This window comes from Phoca vitulina, unplaced genomic scaffold (genome assembly GCF_004348235.1).
Source record: "Phoca vitulina isolate PV1807 unplaced genomic scaffold, GSC_HSeal_1.0 scaffold19, whole genome shotgun sequence".
Lineage (NCBI taxonomy): Eukaryota > Metazoa > Chordata > Mammalia > Carnivora > Phocidae > Phoca > Phoca vitulina.
This window is the reverse complement of record NW_022589722.1, coordinates 31465878-31487138: the sequence shown is the minus strand read 5'-3', so window position 1 is coordinate 31487138 and position 21261 is coordinate 31465878. Positions and strand designations below refer to the sequence as shown.

General features: G+C 59.1%; 1 protein-coding gene across 1 annotated transcript in view; it reads left to right on the top strand.

The window, feature by feature from the left end:
* The window catches only part of CELSR1 (cadherin EGF LAG seven-pass G-type receptor 1), a 141813-nt gene that overhangs the window by 55742 nt on the left and 64810 nt on the right, over window positions 1–21261 (top strand). Inside the window, exon 2 of the mRNA XM_032416464.1 lies at window positions 2151–2789. Within this exon, the coding sequence (XP_032272355.1) occupies window positions 2151–2789 (639 nt within the window). The remainder of the gene's footprint in view (window positions 1–2150; window positions 2790–21261) is intronic.

Genomic DNA, 21261 nt, shown 5'->3' with positions numbered 1-21261 from the left:
CATCCCGCCACCGTGGCACATTCTGCCATCTGTTCTCTTTCCTCCTGTGATTTGGGGACAACAAGGTGACTCACCTTTGCTGAAGAAAGCAGTGGGAATCACACTGGCCTGATTTGGGGGCACGCAAACCTGGCTTGTAGCTGTTGTTTACAGCCGCAGAAGAAATGCCTGCAGCAGAGGCTGGGGAGAGCCCCAGGCAAGCTCCGTGTCTTCCGGAATGCAAACGGGCTTTTCAATGATAAACCCGCTGTGTGAAGTAAAATGGTACAGGAAAGTATAGAGAGGAAAGTAAAATGCACCTAATACCAGCAACCTGACAGCCATCCTCAAAACTGTCAAGGTCATCAAGACCACTTTCTAAATTCGGCCCTGCTGGCTTTTCGTGAGGACGAGATGGAACGGAACGGCTGCAGAGCGCTCGGGGCCCGGCCTCCTGAGCCGGGCTGCTGTCAGTGGGGCGGAAGCCGGGCCCCCTCCAGCTGTTAAATGGGGGATGCAGGTTTTCTCAGAATCTGAGGGTCTCCGGTCTGCCGTGGTCGTCAGATGGAGCACCCGGAAATGCCGTGACTTGGGGAGCAGTTATATTTTCTTTTTTTCTTTCTTTTTTTTTTTTTAAAGATTTTATTTATTTATTTGACAGAGAGACACAGCGAGAGAGGGAACACGAGCAGGGGGAGTGGGAGAGGGAGAAGCAGGCTTCCCGCGGAGCAGGGAGCCCGATGCGGGCCTCGATCCCAGGACCCTGGGATCATGACCCAAGCTGAAGGCAGACGCTTAACGACTGAGCCACCCAGGGGCCCCAGCAGTTACATTTTCTTGTTGTTTGGGCAAGTTTTGTGACTCAGGGTCCCTCCCGAAGGGGCTCGTGATGCTCCAGTGCCCAAGAGAAACAGTTCCAGTGTCCACAAGCTTCGGTGCTTCTGTCCCCCGTGATTTTGGGCTTTGTGGGGACTGTGCTGGGGCCACAGTGACAAGGTGGCCCCTGGTTTTGTCATGTGACTTGCCCTCTCAGTGATCCCGCTTTTCCAGAAATAAGTGGGGCAGGGTCCCCCTGTGGCTTCTGCACCCTGGGGGAGCACCCCCAGGCTGTGAGCTACGAGAAGGTGGGAGGGGTCCCCCCAGGGCTCACTGGCCTACACAGATGGCTCTGTGCCCCATGGACCTGGGGGTGCCTTGTGGGGGGCACAGGCAGGGAGCAGGTTGGGGGAGCAGATGGGGAGGATTGGGCAGAGCTGTAGGGACGCAGAATTTAAGTTGAGCCAGAAGGATGTGAACTTTGCCAGGTCTTTCTCAGGGTCCCGTAGCACATTTGGGGTGAGGCCTGGGAGGCAGGTGAAGGCCCCTGGGTGGGGTGGCTGCACCTGTCAGGGGTGCTGGGCAGGCTAATGGTGCCACCCCAGAGCCACCCTGGGGAGAGCCCTGTGGCCAGCCCTTGGACAGCTCCTCTGATTCTGGGCTCAGAACCGATGGTGTGCCCAACGTCATAACCAAAATATTCCACCCTTCTGGTCTCACAGTCCTGAGTACCTCGAGTCAGGTTTGCTTACCTGTGTTGGTCGAGGTGCACCCTGTCTTGTGGGTGTCTTTCTAAAGCGGCATTTGCTGAGCGTCTCCTATGTGTTGGGCGCGTAGGCATGCATAGGTTACAGCCAAGGGAAGAAAAACCATCACCGTAGTGTAGACCAAGGCCGTACCTGGACGGCACCATCCTGGACACTGTGGGGTCTGAGCGGGGCTGGGGATGGGTGGAATCAGAGAGGGTCTCCCGGTGTCTGGAACAGGTGTGGAGGTGGTAAATGAGGCTCAGTGTCCCCGTGGGTCTGGAGCAAAGTGTGTGCGGTGGGGGACTCGGGTGGCACGGGGCTGGGTTGCGGGTGGTCCTGGGATGTCCTGCTGAGCGGTTGGGGGTCCCTGGGGTTCTTTTGAGCAAGACAGACTCAACGGGCGCTGTGTTTTGGGAAGCCGGATGTGGAGGGAGAACGGGGGCTGGGAAGCAGGGGTCAGGGGGCGGTCACCGGTGGGGTAGGGTGTGGGGCTTGGGGGTGCTCGGGCTCACTTCTGCCATGCCGAGTGCCCCTGAGGCGGTTCCCGGGTGGGGCTGGCGGGGCCCAGGAGACCCCGAGTGACCCTGACCCTCCTTGTGTCCCCAGATGGCATCCACAGCGTGGCCGCACTCTGCACCCTGCGGGTCACCATCATCACGGACGACATGCTGACCAATAGCATCACCGTCCGCCTGGAGAACATGTCACAGGAGAAGTTCCTCTCCCCGCTGCTGTCCCTCTTCGTGGAAGGGGTGGCCACGGTGCTGTCCACCACCAAGGACGACGTCTTCGTCTTCAACATCCAGAATGACACGGACGTCCGCGCCAACATCCTGAACGTGACCTTCTCGGCCTTGCTCCCTGGCGGCGTCCGCGACAAGTTCTTCCCGTCAGAGGACCTGCAGGAGCAGATCTACCTGAACCGGACGCTGCTGACGGCCGTGTCCACCCAGCGCGTGCTGCCCTTCGACGACAACATCTGTTTGCGGGAGCCCTGTGAGAACTACATGAAGTGCGTGTCCGTGCTCAAGTTCGACAGCTCGGCGCCCTTCATCAGCTCCACCACCGTGCTCTTCCGGCCCATCCACCCCATCACCGGGCTGCGCTGCCGCTGCCCGCCGGGCTTCACGGGCGACTACTGCGAGACCGAGATCGACCTGTGCTACTCCAGCCCCTGCGGCACCCATGGCCGCTGCCACAGCCGCGAGGGCGGCTACACCTGCGAGTGTCCGGAGGACTTCACCGGTACGTGCGGGGGGCTTCCGGGGCCGGGCGGCGGGCGGGCCTTCTCTGCGGGGTGCCAGGCCGCGGTCCGCACGCTGGGGCTCTGACCGGCCTTCTCCGTCCACTCCTGCCTGGGGAGGTGGCCAGGGGCCAGGCGCGGGCCCTGTGCGGTGTGGGGCCTCGCGTGATGCGGGGGCAGCATCCACTTAGTGGCACGCGGGCAGGAGGCAGGCTTCCCGCCAAGTGCCCCGAGGTCGCAGTGGACCCCAGGCGATTGGAGTCACCCTCTTTTTTTTTTTTTAAGATTTTATTTATTTATTTGTCAGAGAGAGAGAAAGAGCACGAGCATGGGGAGGGGCAGGCAGAGACAGAGGGAGAAGCAGACTTCCCGCTGAGCAGGGAGCCCGATGCGGGGCTCGATCCCAGGACCCTGGGATCATGACCTGAGCCGAAGGCAGACGCTTAACCGACTGAGCCACCCAGGCGTCCCTGGAGTCACCCTCTTAATGAGGAAGATTATAGCGTGAGAACCACCCAAAAACCCACATGCGTGAAGCAACATGCGCTCCTTTAAGTGGCTTCAAATTGGAAGGACTTTATTCCGGCTTTCAGGTTTAATTAGTTATGTAAACAGTGTCACCGGGGTAGAGTGCTGAGCCGTTAATCGTTTGGGTCTGGAGAGACGGTGTTCGTTTTTCGTGCCCCGTTGTCCCTGTAGAGATGACTCATCTTCTCTGCCTCGAAGGTACACTTGCCTCGAGACATCCTGACTAGTCGCAAAGATGAATTGCTCCAAAGGCAGCCAACGACTGTCCTTGCAAACATGTAGGCAGAGCGGTGTAGAAAGGCACGACCTTGCCTTGGCCATCCATCGCGGCTTACGTAAGGTTATGGCCCGTTTGAGAAGCAGATTTCTAGCGGCCTGATGGTGAGCAGCCTGGCGTTCGGGGAAGCTGTCGGATCAGGTGGGACCTCACTCACACCGGAGGTGGCTTTGCGATTCTAATATGGACTGTGGCCTCGGCTGTCCTGTTTAGTATCAACGGCCGAGAAATCGTTCTCTGCTTGTGTGGGACAGGACGCGCAGTTCACCGGGCTTAGAACAGGGGTTTACGGTATGAGCTGGTATTTATGAAGCAGGAAGAGAGTAACCTGGGGGTGGGGGAGGCACGGAGAGCGGAAGACGGCTGTGCCCGGTGCTCTGCATCAGAAGAGGAGGAAGAGAGGGCGTTTGGCAGCGGGGGGAGGTGGGCGTGTGCGCCCCGCCTTGCTGGGTCTGAGCCCCCGCCTGGCCGTAATCTGGTGGCATACAGCACTGCCGGAAGGCACCTGCTTGCCTGCCTCGTGTCCCCCCCTCCCCTGCCCGTCTGTGGCTGGCTGGCCGTCTGTCTGTCCCGTCGGGGTCCAGAGGTGTCTCCCGCATTGTCTCTCTGAGTGTTAGCCCCGAATTCCTGGCCATGCTGCGGTATGGTGGTGAGTTGGGAAGGAAGGCTACAGAGACCCCTGGGCCCCCCAGTTCCTACCGACGTTGTTGGGGCTCTGGTTGTGCCGCGAGGCCTGGACAGAGCATCCATCTCCCCCGCTCCTCCCTGCCCTGGGCTGTGGAACTCCGTGGAGCTTCACCACATGGTGGTGGCAGGTGCCTGCCTCCCTGTCCCCGTTCACTGCGGTGAGCTGGCCTCTTCTGAAGTGGCTGACGCGGTGTGCCAGCCGCTGGTGATGGGGAAACCTGACATAAGCGTGGGGCCATGTCTGGGCTGGGTAAACTGAGGCTGCTAGGGACCCATGGATCCCCGATTCCCTCCGCAGAGGGTCCGACCTGCTGAGTGGAAGGGCCTTCCAAAGTTCATAGATTTCGTTTTCATCACGGGAGTCATTGCTAGAGAAGTAAGGACCGGGAATGGTCCGGTGGGTCATTGCCAGGAGGCCCACTGAGATGCTGTGATTGGCAGTGGCCTCGTTTGAGGGTCTCTGGCCCTCAGATCATCACGTGGGCTTCCCTCGGAGATAAGACGGGCTCCGACTGATTGTTTGTCCTCGGTCCCCCTTCCTCTGGGTCTCCCTTTCTCCCTTTGAACCCTCCTTCTCTTGCGGGCAGTAATTGCACTCATTTGCTGGCGCTGAAGGCAGCCCTGTCGTCGCGAGGGTTTCATTACCTGCTCCCCGGTAAGCCGAGCCCCCGCCGCGGCGGGGAAGCTGGAAGCAGCCCAAGGCCCCCGGAAGACCCCGGCTTCCTGTGCTGCCGACGGACAGGAGACGGGCTGGGCGAGGGAGGGTGTCAGTTAATCTCAGGAGAAGCTCCATGAGTTTGGGGAGGACACCCCCAGCAGCTCTCCTGCGTTGTTCTTTGATGCACGCTGGCCCAGAGCAGCGGCCAGGCCCCGGGGACGGATGCACCGTTGTCACGGGGGAGGACGGCCCCACTCCCAGAAGAGCAGGACAGAATGGCTGCAGGTGTCGTGGACGCCGTCTCCTGGGTTCCTCCTGAGCCCGGCAGATGCCTCCGAACGAGCTGTCCCCTGCTCCGGGGAGGTCCTGGAAGGTTTCCCGACTTCCTCGGTGCCGTGTTTATGTGTTGGTTGCTCTGCTGTCACTTTGGGTGCAGATCCCCTTATTTCTGTGCCTCTCAGGACAGCGGTAACTTGCGGCTAAGAGTCACGAGCCTTCAGTGTGCTGTGCTGTTCCAGGTGATCCCCCGTGTGGTACCCCAATCCCTGCAGCAGCAATAGGCCCCGTTTATAAGCGGGGAGACTGAGGTGCAGAACGGTACAATATCTAGCCCAGTGGCTCTAAACGGGGTGATTCTGCCCCCGGGGACATCTGGCGCTACCTGAGGACATTTTTTTAAAAAATTTTATTTATTTTAGAGAGAGAGAGCACATGAGCAGGGAGGGGCAGAGGGAGAGGGAGAGAGAGAATCCCAAGCAGACTCCGTCCTGAGCCTGGAGCCCTATGTGGGTCTCGGTCCCACGACCCTGAGATCATGATCTGAGCTGAAATCAAGAGAAGAACGCTCGACGTACTGAGCCACCCAGGCGCCCGCCCGAGGACACTTTTCGTGCTGGGGGGTGGACGCCAGGCGTGCTGCCCAGCGCCCCCAGCGCCCAGGACGGCCCCACACAGAGAGCCGGCCCGCCAGCGAGCGTGTGCGGGTGTGGAGGAGTCCACTGCTGCGGCCGCGTGGTGGGGCAGGACTCCAGCCCAGTGCTCTACCTCTGGGCTCCGGCTCGCCCACCCAGTGGACTCGTCGGGGGCGACCCGGCCGGGCTGCCCCATTTCCCTGCTGACCTGGCCCTTCCTGCAGGTGTGTCCCAGCTTCTTGCAGGAAGCGTGATGGTGGTGGAGTGCGGTGACGCTGAGCAGGCCAGCCGCCCTGAGAGCCGTCACCCTGCTGCCCGAGGGGCCGGCAGGACGCTGTTCCTTCCCGGAGATGCTGGACCTGGTTGCACCAGGGCCTGACTCCGAATCCTGGTGCTGCTGCCTCTGCGTCTGTCCCCTCCTATGCCCTCAGCTGCTAACGCGGAACGCTCCAGCCGGCCCTCTCCCCGTGTCTCTGACAGCCCCATGAGGTGGGGACAGTTGTCATCCCGTTTTCAGAACACCAAGGGGCAGAGCTGGGTGGGGGGACCAGGGATCTCGGGCAGGCCAGGCTCGTCCTCCCTGGGCTCACAGGAGACACCCCCCCACGCCCCCCATGACTGATCAGCAGCCATGTCCCGACGATTGTGCCTCTACGTCCTGTCCCCTTCTCTCCACCGCGAACCAGCGCACCCAGGACGGCGGCCTCAGCCCTGCTTCTCCCACCCCGTCAGTTGCTAGCTGTGGAGTGCCCAGACAGGCCGGTTACAGGTGCCCTGGTCACGTCGGCGCCGCTTAAGTTTCCCAGGGTCCCGCTGCTCTCATGCGTAGTCTCCGATGGCCCTTTGCCGGCCTTCTGGAAACACGCCGTTCTCACTGCAGGCCCTGCGTGTGGAGCGCACCTTCCCCCCACGTCTTCCCCCATCTGTGCCCCCTCATCGCAGCCCCCCCCCCATGTCTGCTTGGTGCCATCTGCTCCCACCTCAGTGCCGGGTACACAGAAGGTGCTTAATCAGTGCTGTGCACAGATGATGGAGTCAGGGGTGACCCGGCCGGGCCCGTTCATCCATGTAGGCCAGAGAAGACGTCCTGGGGTTCCTTCTGTATTGTGCTCAAAGCAGTGTCTTTGCTACTTTGGTCACTGAGCTGGGGGGGGGGGCAGGAGAGTCCCTTCTTGGGTCGGGGGGAGGGTCTGAGGTATTTATGGCTCTGCCCTGCTGGTGTGGCGGCTGGCCGAGCTCCTGCTCTCACCGCACAACCATGTGCTAATGTGTATGCTCCCAGGCTTCTCCCGCACGAGCGTCTTCTCGTGGAGAACTGCGAGCTGATTTATCGTCCAGATGAACGTCTGCCCGCGGGGTGCATTCCTGAGAACGCAGCAGCTTTGATATCACGGGGGGCGGGGGCAAGGGTCTCCTGGATGCTCAGCACTCCGCCTGTCGGAGGGGAGGCCTGGCGGTGGCCGCGCCTGGACCAGGACCACCGGGGTGCCCCCCCACCCCCAATCGCTCTGGCCAGGTCTTCTGTTTAGGGTCCTGTTTATTCTGGAGCATATGATTTTAGATCCCTGGGCCGCTTGCCTGGATTCAAAGTGTGTTTCAACGAATCCTGGAGAAGAGCCCTGCCTCCGAGCATGAAGCCCGTGGCTGTCCCCGGGCTCCGATGTCCATGCTGTGGGCGCTGCATCACAATGGGGGCTCCTCAGCTGAGATTTAGCCTGGTCTGGGGGTCAGTGGGTCAGTAGCCACTTGGGAGAGTTTCAGTGATGCTGGATCTTTGTGCTAACTGCCCCTGGGTGGAATGTCCCAGTTGTCCTGTGTGACGGCCTTCCAGGGACCCTGACTGTCCCCCGTGGTGGCCTCCCCAGGGCTGGGGGCCCTGACTGTCCCCCGTGGTGGCCTCCCCAGGGCTGGGGGCCCTGACTGTCCCCCGTGGTGGCCTCCCCAGGGCTGGGGGCCCTGTCCCCTATGGGGAGCTGTCCAGGGCCAGGACATTCTGTGTAAGTTCAAGGCTAGAGAAACTGCTGGTATAAAAACCTAATCATCTTTTCTGCTAAGAAAAATGTTTAAAATCAGTTCTGGCGCTTCTTGGATTCTGTTGTTAAAAAAACGCATGTTACTCCAACCGCACGTTTATCTTGAATTCTGTTGTCAGAGTCACGATATTGCCATCATCATGTGATACACGAACGTGCCACATGGTCCCAGGCCGACCCCACACCTCCGTGGGAGGCTACGGCCGTCCGCTGCGCCGCGAGGAGCATCCACACAGCGCAGGGGAGGGGGGCTCGCCGGCAGGAGCCGCAGTCCGCGGGATTAGAGGCCCCCTTCAAAGTGGTCATCAGCAAGGCGGGTTTGGTCCCGAAGCCAGAGAGTTCATCGTCACTCACAGTGAAAATCGTGGCCTAGCCCGTAAGGAAATCTCAGAGCAGAAACGGAGTCCTTCCTGAGGAAAAGGTGCTTTTCGGGTAGTTGGGGTCGCTGCGAGAGCTATGCTCTCGAGCTCCTCACCCATCCTGTAGGTCTGGCTCTTTCTCCAGATTCCAGGTGTGGCTATCCAGCCTTTCTTTCATCTGTTATTGCACTTCTGGGTGACTTCGTTCTCCTTAAAATCGTGTCCTGGGATCCCGGTGTGGGGAGATTCTGCCAGGAATCTCCACGAAATTCATAGTGTCCTCTCCTGGGCCACGTGGCCGTGGGGGGCGAGGATGATCCTCAGGCCGACCCTGCATTCCTCCTCAGGCTCCTGTTAGCTTCCTGGGGGTGGCCGCACAAAGGAGCTCACACTGGGGGGCTGGAAATCGCAGAAACACGTTGTCTCGCGGTCGTGCAGGCCCCAAGTCCGGGACCGAGGTGGGGGCCGGCCCGCACTCCCTCTGGAGGCTCCAGGGGAGGGTCCTTCCTGCCTCTTCCCTTCTGGTGCCCCAGGTGGTCCTCAGCGTTCCCTAAACTTGTAGATGGCACCTCTCCCTGGCCTTCCGCCTGTGTGTGCTGGGTCTGTGTCCCAGTTGCCCGCCCTTTGAAGGACAGCAGTCCTTGGGTTAGGATCCTCCCTCATCTAGTGTAATCTCGCTTTAACTTGATCACGTCTGTAAGAACCTATTTCCAAATAAGATCACAGTCACAGGTGCCTGGGGATCAGGACTCAAACCTATGATTGGGGGGGGAATTCCACATGCTTCAGGGCTGCTGGTGATTGGCAGTGGTGGCCCCTTCTTGTCAACTGCTTGCCAAGAGTCCCCTGGGGCCAGAGGGCCCTCCTGGGCGGGAGACAGGCTCCTGTGGTTTGTTTTCCTCTTAGAGACCTAAGCCCGAGAGCACAGGAGACACAGTCCCTCCTGCCCAGCCCCGAGGTGGATAGGTGAGCCGGGCGTGGGGCACGAGCTGGAGAGGAGCAGAAGTGGAAACCATCATGTCCAACCACGGCTAGCGACGTGGCCGGAGGACGTGCCTCCTGCAGGCCCAGCCCCCCTGGGCCATCACACCGCACCGTGGGAGGGGGACGAGGCTCCGGGAGAGCAGAGGCCGGGCTCACCCAGTCGCCCCTCAGCCAGGGTCCCGCAGCTGCTGCCCCAGGTCCCACAAACAAGTGGCTTAAACAGCACGGGTTTATTCTCTCGGGATTCCTTCTGGGGGCTGGGGGGAGAACCTCCTTTTCAGCATCTAGAGGCTGCCTGCACTCCTTGGCCCCTTCCTCAGCTCGCCCCAACCCCCGCCTCCGTCATTCCAGCTCCCGCCGCTGACCCTGGGCCCTCTGGGCCCTCCCTGTCCTGGGGACCCTTGTGATCACCGCAGCCCCCCTGTGATCCAGCATGATGGCCTCCCCGCTCAAGCCCCCCATCTGAACCACACCTGCAATGCCCCTTTGCAGTGTGAGGTCACATATCCTCAGGCTGCAGGGGTAGGATGTGGATATCTCTTTTTTTTTAAAGATGTATTTATTTGAGAGAGAGAGCGCATGCGCACATGAGCAGGGAGAGGGGCAGAGGGAAAAGGGGAGAGAGAGAGAAGCAGCCTCCTCGATGAGAATGGAGCCTGATGTGGGGCTCGATCTCACGACCCTGAGTCATGACCTGAGCCGAAATCAAGAGTCAGATGCTTGGGGGCGCCTGGGTGGCTCAGTCAGTGGAGTGTCTGCCTTCAGCCCAGGTCATGATCTCAGGGTCCTGAGATCGAGCCCCGCATCGGGCTCCCTGCTCAGTGGGAGTCTGCTTGTCCCTCTCCCTCTGCCTGCCATGCCCCCTGCTTATACACTCTCTCTCTCTCTGTCAAAGAAATAAATAAAACCTTAAAAAAAAAAAAAAAAAGAGTCGGATGCTCAACTGACTGAGCCACCCAGGCGCCCCAGGACGTGGACACCTTTGGGGGTCCATCATTGTGCTGACCATACCCCTGCCCCCCAGCAGCACTTGGCACCACTTGGCCCTCAGCAGACATTTGTGGCAGGGGTGAGTAGGTGAGGCCTTTGCCATGGTGCCCCCATGGCTGTTGGCTGGCCCCGCTGTCTCTCTGGACATGCGGCATGGGCCGAGGGCCATCGGGAGTTGGGGGCAAGTCCGGTTTGCGTCCCTGACCTGAGTGTGGCAACCCCAGACGTCCCCGGGGAGCGTGGTTTCTGGTGGCATCCACTGCCCGTAGCCCACAGCTGAGCCCTTTCCCTGGGGTGGACAGACAGCCGGCTCTCTGCTGTGCCCGCCGCGGGGTGTGCGGGGCCGGATAGTAAGTAAGGCAGGACTCATCACGGAGCCGCCGAGCACAGCTGGAGGGAGGGAGTCTGTGCTAACCAGGGCTGTTGGGCTCTTCTGCTGACTCCGAGCCATGAATCAGTGGGTTCTTTCTGGACATCGATCTGTCCCAAGGAACTGTCCCACCTCCTCAGCACCCCGCGGGAGGTGGAATTCGAACCATCTGGGGGCTGAGCGGCTGTGTGTATGGATGACGGAGGTTTCCGTCAGCATTCCAGCTGAGTTTGGACACGTTTGCTGTTTGAGAACTGGCACGGTTTCCCTACAAACCGATAAAGTGGGGGGACCCCCCCTCCCAGCCTCGAGGCGTACAGAGGCCAGCTTTACCCTCCACCACCAGGTTCTGCCCCACGGTCAGCGGGACTGTGCCCGACCCTCAGCCCTCCCTCCATCCCTCCTTCTCTCCCGCCCTCACCCACTCACCACTCTGCCTGGGCAGGCCCTGGGCCTCTGTCCCCCTCGGGTGCAGGGCCCCACCCGTCCCCACCTGCATGTCCTCTCTCGGGGAGACCTCCCCACGCCCAACCTCACTCCCATCCTCAGATGTCCCTGTGTGTCATTAGAGCTAAATCACAGTCCTGTGTCCGAGATGTCATCTCGGAGCTGGTTCTTAAGACGTTGCAGACAGACGCCCTGGCCACAAGGCTCTCGGGGCCTCCCCTAACAACCTCTTCCCAAGCTGGGGGCCCCAAGACGAGGATGTTTCCATGCCATGCTGCTACCCCAGCTCCACCCCAGCACCCAGAGGGGGGCAGCTGCAGGGGCCCAGATGGGCACACGGGGGGCCCTGGAGGCCCCACCACAGGGACTGCGGCTTCTCAGTGTGTGAATGTCCCCAGGGTGCTGCGAAGGCTGTGTCCCACCAGGACCAGGGGAGGTTGTCTGGGGCCCAGGCTGCCTGAGTGAGGACCCTTTGCCAGGCTCTGCCTCATTCCAAGGGTCCTGACACCTTCAAAGCTGCCACCAGTATCCTTCTGAGCCCGCATTCCTGGCCCGGCCCTTGACTCGGAAGGACCATGACTTTGCCTCAGGGGGTTTGGAAGTGCCTTGTTGAAGGGGCCGAGATGGGGATCTGGGCACTCAGGTCCTGGTGGTCAGCTCAGCTGAGCCCGGTCACCATGTGCGGGCGTCCAGCGCCCTCTGCTTGGCCTCCCCCACCAGTCTGGGCAGCCCAGCTCCGTGAAGTTCACGTGTGTTCCTTCAGCGCCTCCTGGGGCCTCAGCCACTGCCAGCGAGGGCCACCACAAGGGCCTGGGGGGCAGAGGGCACTTTGTGTTCAGCAGCTGCTTGCCCACTGAGACTCAGGGAGATGCTGAGAGGTTCACGGGCTGCACTGTGCTCTGGGGGCCGGAATCTGGCCGGTCCCCTTGGTGTGATTAGGATTGGCTCAGCGCGTTTCCCTGGGGCCCTTAAAGCAGCAGGAATGCGTTCTCACTGTTTTAGAGGCCAGAATTCTGAAATTGAGGTGTCACGTCCCTCTGGCGTCTCTGGGGAGGGTCCTTCCTTGTCTCCTGCAGCTCCGGGTGGCCTCAGGTGGCCCTGGGTTTGTGGCCACAGCCCTGGAGTCTGCCTTCGTCCTCACATGTGTGAAAAGGACATGGGATAGCTGGGGTTTTCTCATCTCAGGACCCTTAATTTGATCGCACATTTGCCGTGTGAAGTGACGTTCACAGGTTCTAGGAATCAGGACATGGACATGACTTTCGGGGGCCACCGTTTAGCTGACTTCAGGGTCACTTACTTCCTGTGGCCCCCCACCCCCTCATGGGCATGAGGAGAGGGAGGGTGGGGAGAGCACCCTTTACTGAAAGGAGGGGTCCTCAAGTGTGGCCCGCGGCTGGGACTGGCTGGGCCGCGTGCTGCTGGAACCCTTCTGTTCTAAGCACGGGGAGTTTGAATTGCACACTGATTATTCCGGTTAGCCGGGTTTCAACCCTCAGACGTGTAGGTGACTCTGGTAAGCAAAGTCAAAGCTGTGGATAAGCCAGAATCGTTTTTCTTTCCTGCTGGAATGCAGTTTTTTATTTATATTTTTAAAAATTGGGTGTGTCTGGCATTCTGGGAAATTGCTTCAAAGACAATAATGAAGTCATTTGAGAAGGCCCAGAGAAGGCCCAACCCGGACAAGCCTGCAGTGGTCTGGGCTTCCGGCTTTACCTCCCTCCCGGGTGGGGGTCGGGGGGGCAGCAGGTGTCCGGGCTCTCTGCAGAGGCCTTTTCTGGCAGCCTTGCCCCATGGGGGAGGAGGCTCCAGGGCGGAGCCGGTCACCGCGCGGTGAGAAAAGTCAAACAGCGGAGGGGGCGGGGGGGGAGGGCTGTGGGGGGCGAGGGGTGGATGGACGAGGCCTCCAGTCTCAAGAAGTCAGTTAATAACGGTGGAGTCAACAGGAACAGCGGGCCAGTGCTCAGCTGAGAGCTTTACAGGATCAGCTCATTTCAGCTCGACACCAGCCCCCCAGGGGCTAGGGATCGCTCCAGGGCAAGACCCAGAAATCCTGCCTTCAGAGAGGGATTGACAGCAGGGGAAACTAAGGCACTGGTCGGGAGCTTGCTGGGGAAAGGTCCGTCCCTGGCAGGGGCGGGGGTGGAGGGCAGTGCCAAGGCCCCGGTGGGCGGGAGGAGGGATGGGCAAATTTTCCCGGGGTTTAAGCATTTCGGACGTACCCTCCCCTTTTCAGACACCCTGAAGCGTCCCTTGTCCCTTGTTCTCTGTGCTTCTCCTGGGAGTGAAGCTTCTGACATGAACCACGCTGTTGGGTCGTGTCTGTTTTGTTAAGATGCAGGACCCCTTTCGGTAACCTGATCTCCACTGTGGGGACGGGTTGATGGGCTTGGGGTTGGCTTCAGGTTCTGTGTCCTGGTGTCTGAGGACCCACCTCTGAGGCTGTCCTGGGTTGGAGATTCTGGGCCCTGCACCCTCTCCTGATGCTCTGTCCTCTGCATGCCTTACTGATCTGCAATTCTGCCTCAACTTCAGGCTTCAAGAGTGCCTTGTACGCTTCATACCCGATGCCTTCTCCCCTGGCTGCCTTTGGAAGTCCTCGTTTTTCTAGGTCAAAGCCCTTAGCTAGATCTTAGGACTAGAAGGGAATTGTCGTTTTGTCTATAGAACAACCTAAGTGCTCCGATTTGTACACGCCCTTCCCCTCGTGGGGCCGTCCCCAGCCCTCCTCCAGTCCCGAGGGTCTCCGTCTGGCTGCACCCCCCTCTCCCGGCTGGCTGGGACCCTGTCGTCTCTCTGTCTCCGGCCCTGAGCTGCCCCGCGTCAAGTTCCGAAGCCGGCTCGTGGCAGGTGCTGGTCCGGCTCCCATCAGCACCTCCCTGCATCCAGCCCTGCCTCTCCGCTCCTGTCCTGCCGTGACCGTCACACGCACGTGTGCACACACACCGTCCACACCACGCACACGGCACACGCATACACGTACACACGCATCACACTCACACACATCACACACCTATGGACCGCACACGCACACACCCCACACTCGCACACACACCCCACTCCTATGCCCTCTGTTTCCCGTCTTGGTCGCCCGCTGGTTCTCTACATAGTGAGGACAAGGTGCCTGGGTACCCCTTCCTCGTTCACAGACCTCCTGCTCAACCATGGCGTCCCAGTGGCCGGGCCCGGGCCCTCCTGTCCTCTGCTTGGGCCCTTTCTGGGGCTGAGTGGTCGCCCTGCCCCTCGCACCACGACCCCCTGATGCTTGGACAGAGCCCAGCGCAGAGGCTCCCACACCCGGGCACCATCTCTTCTTCCCATTTGCCTTATCTTTAAGGAATTTTTTTGTTACGTACAAAAAATGGTATGTTTTATACCCTGTGCCAGGCCTGGCCTCGGTTTCCCCATCTGCAAGATGGTGTCATAGAAGAGTCCCCATACCTGGTGCTGTGGAGTTTAGAGCAGTAAGGAAGCAAGTGAGGGGCTTGGCCGGGCCCCTGCACCCTGCCCTCCGTAACCCTGTGTTCCTAGCGGTCACCTTGCAGGTGAGCCCTGGCCTTCAGGCCTTTCAGGCTGGGGCTTCTCCAGGGGATTCAGCCCCCTCAGACGGAGGGTCTGTGGCTCTGACACCGAGGGCTGGGGGCCCTGGGCAGGCACGCAGTGTCCCCTCACTCCCAGCCCCAAGCCTGGTGTGGGACAGGTATCCTGTCATGGGCGTGTGCATGAGGCCATGGGGCTGGAGGGGCCTTGACTCCTGGGAGCTTTGGTTTCATAGTTAAGAATGGTTTCGGGTGGTGGGGGTCCTTTCCAAAATTTCTGCTTGGGGTTCTGCATTTGTGGCCGTGACCAGGAGGCTGAGCCCTGTGTCGCTTCCCTGCAGGGGGCTTGTGGTGCTGTGCATGCATTATTGAGCACAGCTATCAGTTTGCTCAGGTGAACCTGATCCTTGGCGTGGGGGTGGGGCTGGCAGTCATCTTGGGAGGGGGGTGCTCAGGAGGAGGAGGGAGAATCGCCCCAGAGTTGGAATGGCCTGGAACAAGTATTTGACTCTAAGTAGGATGTTGGGATGGGAGAAGCCCACACTTCGTTCGAGTGAGAATTCCCAGAAAAGGGAAGGTGAAGCTAACTCCAGATAGGAAACGCATCTGAGAACACTTGGATTTCATCTTAATGGTTGTTTCTTATAAGAGCTGTATCAAAAGTTAAAGATATGGGGCTCACTAAATTCAATCCATCTTCGTTACCTAAAGTAAGATGATTTTTAGCATTAAAAACTATCTTATTGCATCTCTCCTGAGCTCAGTAATGTCAAGTTGGTAGCTTGAAATTGGCCGTGGGGGGAGTGTGCACACCGTGGAAATGGGAAAATGCTACAAATAGGGCTCCCCCCACCCAGGGCTGGCTCCTAGGACTGGCCAGCACCCCACTGCGTGGGACAGACCGAACACTCAGAGTTCTCACTGGTCTCTTCTAGAAAAGGCTTGTTTACCTATAAAAATAATTCTTTGTTCATTACGTCAACATTTTCCCAACACGGTTTGAATCAAATACGTGAATTATGTAAGGTTTTATAATTTTGTGCAAGCATTAATCACTGGCTTGGACCCGGGGAAGTCCTGGCATTTCATGACTTCACTTCAGGAGCATTTGTCGGGCGCCCCCTCTGTGTCTGGCACCCTCTGTGTGCTGGACATTCTTAGGCTTGGCTCCAGCAGCCCCTGCCCCCACCCTGGAGCCAGAACACACTCCTAGAGGGAAGCTTCTGGGCCCTTTAGTGTCTGTCGTGGGACCCTGGTCCTGGTCAGGCGTGTGGGTGAAGTTTGCTAAGGGGAACATGCCTGAGACGGGGCTGCATCCAGGCCAGAAGAGAGGCCAGGCCCCGAGGAAGACGGTCACTGTTGGGTTATGCCCAACGAGAATGTTGGGGCCCCCTGCATTAACCTGTTGCATCCCCTGACAGCCCTGTGAGGAGGGAGACCAAGTGGCCAGAGCGTGGGGCGTGCAGTGGGCAGGTATGGTGTGCACGGGGGCTGGGGGTGTGGCTAAGGGCTAGGCCCCGGGGCAGAGTGGGGTCTTCACGGAGCCGCTACCGGGCAAGGCCAGCATTCTGAAAAGCTCTCTCTGGTGTTATGTGAAGCACAAGCAGGTTTGTAAGTTAGTGGGTGGCCGGCCTGGGTTCAGGGTGTCCATGGCGAGGTTGCTGTGTTTGTGCAGATGGGCTGCATAACCAGGGGTTTGGGGAGCCGTGGAGATGAGCAACACGAGACCCCAGGAGGTGGCTGGGGGGTATTGATGGGGATGAGGGGGATGGAGGGGGTGGCTCTGGGCTCTGGGCTTGCCTGTCCTGGACAGAGGGTGCAACCTTCCCCGAGGAAGGGGACCCTGAGGAGAACAGCTTTGACAAAAGCAGGATGGGGTTTGAGGTCTGGGCTTTCTGGGGCAGTGGTTGGGTTGGTTGGGGGGGCCCAGAGGAGAGCACCTGAGGCTGGGCCGTGGGGGTGGGCACTGGCCACAGCTGGCCCGGGTGCTCCACCCCTCGCTGGCCTTCGGACCAGGTTGGGGAAGAGCGCTCCTGAGGGTGGAGACACCAGAGAGTCACTCAGAAGCCGGAGCTGCAGCCCCACAGGGTCAGATGCTCTTCCCTCGGCACTACACACTGAGGCCAAAATTTACTGTGCTCGTAATTTTAGGACAAACACGGACGACTGCTGTAGTAGGTTAAGTAGTGTCCCCCCCTCAAATTTGTGTCTGGAACCTCAGGATGTGTCCTCATTTCAAAATAGGGTCTTTCGAGTTGTATTAGGTGAGGCTCTCAGGATGAAATTATCCTGGGTTTGGGGTCTGCCCTAAATCCGGTGATTGGGTGTCCTTGTAGGAGAAAGGGGGGGTGGGATTTGGGACACGGGGCAGATGCGCAGGTGAAGATGGAGGCAGACGCTGGAGGACCTGGCTACAAGACTGGGAGCACCGGGAGCCACAGGAGTCAGAAGGTGCTGGAAGGATTGGGACCCTCCCCTGGAGCCTCAGAGGAAATCAGCCCTGCCCACACATTAATTCTGAACTTTTGGTCTCTAGAGCTATGAGAGAATATAGTTTCTGTTGTTTTAAGCCACCGAATTTGTTGCAATTTGTTCCAGCAGCTCTAGGAGACGAATAGTATTGGAAATTAAAAAAAAACAAAAACCCAAAAACTTTACAGTTAAATCAAAACAAACAGCTCATGGAGACTTAGCTTTATTTACAGCTTATTTAAAATAGCATGATCTACAAGGAGAGGGACGGGGATAACCCCCTGGCATCCGTCTCGACTTTTCTGTGGACAGCCAGATGGTCTGAACCTGCGAGTCCCCGCGTGGCTATCATTCCTGTTCCTCCTGAGGAAGGAAGTTTCCCTGCAGCCACGGAGAACTGCTCTGGAAGCAGAAATACTGGGCAGCAGAGTCCAAGTCAGATCTTCCAGAACGGCATAGCTCTCTGGCTGGGTGCGGGGCGCCTCCTGTCCCTGGGCCGCAGAGGACGTTGGGAGGCCGGGTGAAGGGCGGGGGCCCTCGGGTGACAGTGACGTGGGGGGGGGGGGGGCCTGAGAGCAGACGTTGTGGTCCACGGCCACGCCGAGCTCGGGAGGGGCAGTGGCAGCCGTGGGGACGCGGGCTTCATGCCCATCCCGGTGAAGGTGGGAGCACCTGGAGCAGCGCCCGCATGGCTGATTCCGGAGCAGCTCGGGGCGGAGCGCACTGGGAAGGGCCGTGCCAGGCCTCCCTTTGTTTGCCGTCACGGCTTGGGGAGCACACCCCGCCCTCTCCCCTCACGCGGCTCTGTTCCAGAATACACTGTGCCTGGCCACCGACATGCCCACCTGGAACTCGGAGAGCAAACACTCCCAGATGTCACCCACATTTCTAGAGCGGAGATTAGAGAATTTGAAGTGTATGAAGGACAAACACACTGTAAGCTGAGTATTGAAAGTGAACGCGGAGAATTTAAGAAGGCCGCAGGCCATGCACCTGGGGGAGGCCGGGAACACTGCTTCGCCGGTGTGAGGGTGTGAGTGTGTGCGTGAGGGTGTGTGCGTGTAAGGGTGTGTGCGTGTACGAGCAGGTGTGCGCCTGAGTGTGAGCGCATGGGCGCGTGTGTGGATACATGGGTGCACGCGTGTGACGTCATGAGTGTGTGCGTGTGAGGGCACGCGTGTGTGCATGGGTGTGTATCAGCATATGTAAGAAGGCGCACACGTGCTTGAAGTTGTGAGGGTGTTAGCACGTGTGAGGACACGTGTGAAGTTATGGCTGTGTGTGTAAGCACACGTGTGAGGGTGCATGTGTATAAGGTTATGAGTGTGCGCACATGTGAGGGCCCATGTGTGTGCACAGGTGTGTTAACACGTGTGAGGGTGCATGCATGTGTGAAGTCATTAGTGTGCATGTGTGGGGGTGCACGTGTGTGAAGCTATGAGTGTGTGCATGTGAGGGCACACGTGCACGGGTGTGTGTTAGCGTGTGCATGAGTGTGCATGTGTGTGAAGCTATGAGTGTGTGCATGTGAGGGCACATGTGCATGGGTGTGTGTTAGCGTGTGCGTGAGTGTGCATGTGTGTGTGACGGCACGCGTGTGTGCATGTGAGGGCACATGTGCATGGGTGTGTGTTAGCGTGTGCGTGAGTGTGCATGTGTGACGGCACGCGTGTGTGCATGTGAGGGCACATGTGCACAGGTGTGTGTTAGCGTGTGCGTGTGCGTGCATGTGTGTGTGACGGCATGCGTGTGTGCATGTGAGGGCACACGTGCCCGGGTGTGTGTTAGCGTGTGCGTCAGTGTGCATGTGTGTGTGACGGCATGTGTGTGTGCACGGTGTGTTACCGCATGAGTGATGGTGCGCACGCATGTGAAGTTATGAGTGTGCATATGTGAGGGTACGTGTGCACACTCTTGAGCATGTGTGTGCACGAACACAAGCCCGCCTGGTACCTGGCGGAGCCCGGCACTCTGGTGGGCAGAGCACCCTGGTAACAGGAGCCGGCTGGGGGACATCAGTTTCCATCAAGGGTGGAGCCGTGAGGGGTCTGGGCGGGTCAGTGGGCTTCTGTCCTTTTCCTTTCACTTCGGAGCAGTGTGCGAACCAAGCCTCTCTGTGAACACTCGCCTGGGGGGCAGCCCCTGCCAGTGGGGAACAGGTGGTTGGGCTGCCCGGGGCTTCTGGCCTCAGCCTGCTTGCTTTGCCCAGTGGGGCTGGAGGGCTGAGCTCAGCCCTGGGGGTGGGTGGGGGCGTCACTGGCCTGCTGGCCCCTGCACAGTCATGGGACTCGGTGAGACGTCAACAGTGTGGAGCCCCCTCTCCCTGTTCTTGACGGGGCTCAGACTGGAGTCACCTTTGCTGAGCGAGTTGTACTTTCTTGGGCTGTTGCAACCAGGGACGAAGATTGGGGGATACGTCGGGGAAGGAGAGGGAAAGCGCACATTTTTCAGGAGTACCATTTGCTTCCGATGTTAATCACAGGTCTGTTTTGCCTGTGCCCCAAAAATAAGCTCCTTTGGAGCATTCCGTTGGGTGACCCAAAGCCTTTCCTTACACTGGTCAGTGACCTATGCATCTGAGTCGCCTCCTTGAGAAACGCTCCGAGGCTCCATGACGATCTGCCTTCTCGGGAGCCGCGCCTGGGGGTGGGGGTGGGGGCGCAGGGCTGTCCCTTGGAGGCAACAGGGTCCCCTGCTGACTCGTGTCCCCGCTTCATTGATGGCCAGCGCTGGGCTGTCTCCTTGCTGACCGGTTGCGGGCTGTGGGCAGTCCCAGCAAGGGCGGCTTCTTGGGCCGAGGTCTTTTGGGGGAGGACCTGGGTGCAGAGTCCCGGCTGTGAGCCGTCGGCACCCGGCACGCCGGGGCCTCGGTAGGATCGGTGTCCTCACACGCAGAGACACGACAGTGCTCGCTCTGCACACACACGCCGGCGACGGGCCGCGTGAGCTCCCGGACACAGCGCTCTCGGCAGGCGCTCGGTTCGCGGCACCTTGATTGTGGACTTCCAGCCTCGGGAACTGTGAGAAACGAGTGTCTGTTGTTCAAAGCCACCGGGTCCGCGGTATTTTGTTTGTCGGCCCGGCCGGCTGAGACGAGGCTGGAAGCCGCTGCCACGTGAAGGCTGCCGTCCGCGGGCACCGCAGCTCCTGTGAGGCGTCTGGGGAGTTCTGTGTCCCGCACCCTGTCCTAGCAGACTCGTACTAACCCGAGGGGACTAGCGTCACTGAGGGGAAATCGATAACTGCGACCGCACGCGGATGGAACATTTCTGTGTGGCCACAAATGCATAAACAGAGGTGAACCTCAAGCAAATGGATGTTGCCAATAAAATGCAAACAGATGCTGACTCTCCCCCAAAATAAATGCACATAGAACTCCTCTGTCGTTGGCCCGAAATGGAAACTCTTGGAGAGTGCTCACACCTGGTAATGGAGGGCGTGTACGTTCTGCCTGCTTTGGTGGATGGCAGTTTGGAAATACTTATCAAAATCTAGACTTTCTCGGGAGGCATGCTCCTAACACGCAGCACGGATGTGTACTGGAAGTAATTTGCAATAGAAGAAGCCGTAGAGGCGCCTGGATGGCTCAGTCGGTTAAGCATCTACGTTCAGCTCGGGTCATAATCTCAGGGTCCTGGGATCGAGTCCTGCATCAGGCTCCCTGCTCAGCGGGGAGTCTTTTTCTCCCTCTCTGTGCTTTGTGCTCTCTCTCTCTCTCCCCCTCTCAAATAAATAAAAGCTTTAAAAAAAAGAAGCAGCTATAAACAGCGTATGTGCACATCAACAGTAGAGCTGACGGGTCCTCCCGTGGGATACTGTGCAGCTGTTAGCAGGGGCAGAAGCCCGGGCGCTGCCGGAAGGATCTCCAAGGAAAGCCCTGAGCAGAGTGGACAGAGGCCGGCCAGCGCGAGCCGGGCGTCCAGCGTCCCTGACTCGTTCCTGGGGCGTGTGCAGGAGACCGCTGATGGCTTTCACTCTCTGTGCCATGTTTTTGTACAGTGATTTTTTTTGGACATGAATGTCACATGTATATTTTATTTTATTTATTTTTTTATTTTTTAAAGATTTTATTTATTTATTTGAGAGAGAGAAAGAATGAGAGACAGAGAGCACGAGAGGGAGGAGGATCAGAGGGAGAAGCAGACTCCCTGCCGAGCAGGGAGCCCGATGCTGGACTCGATCCCGGGACTCCAGGATCATGACCTGAGCCGAAGGCAGT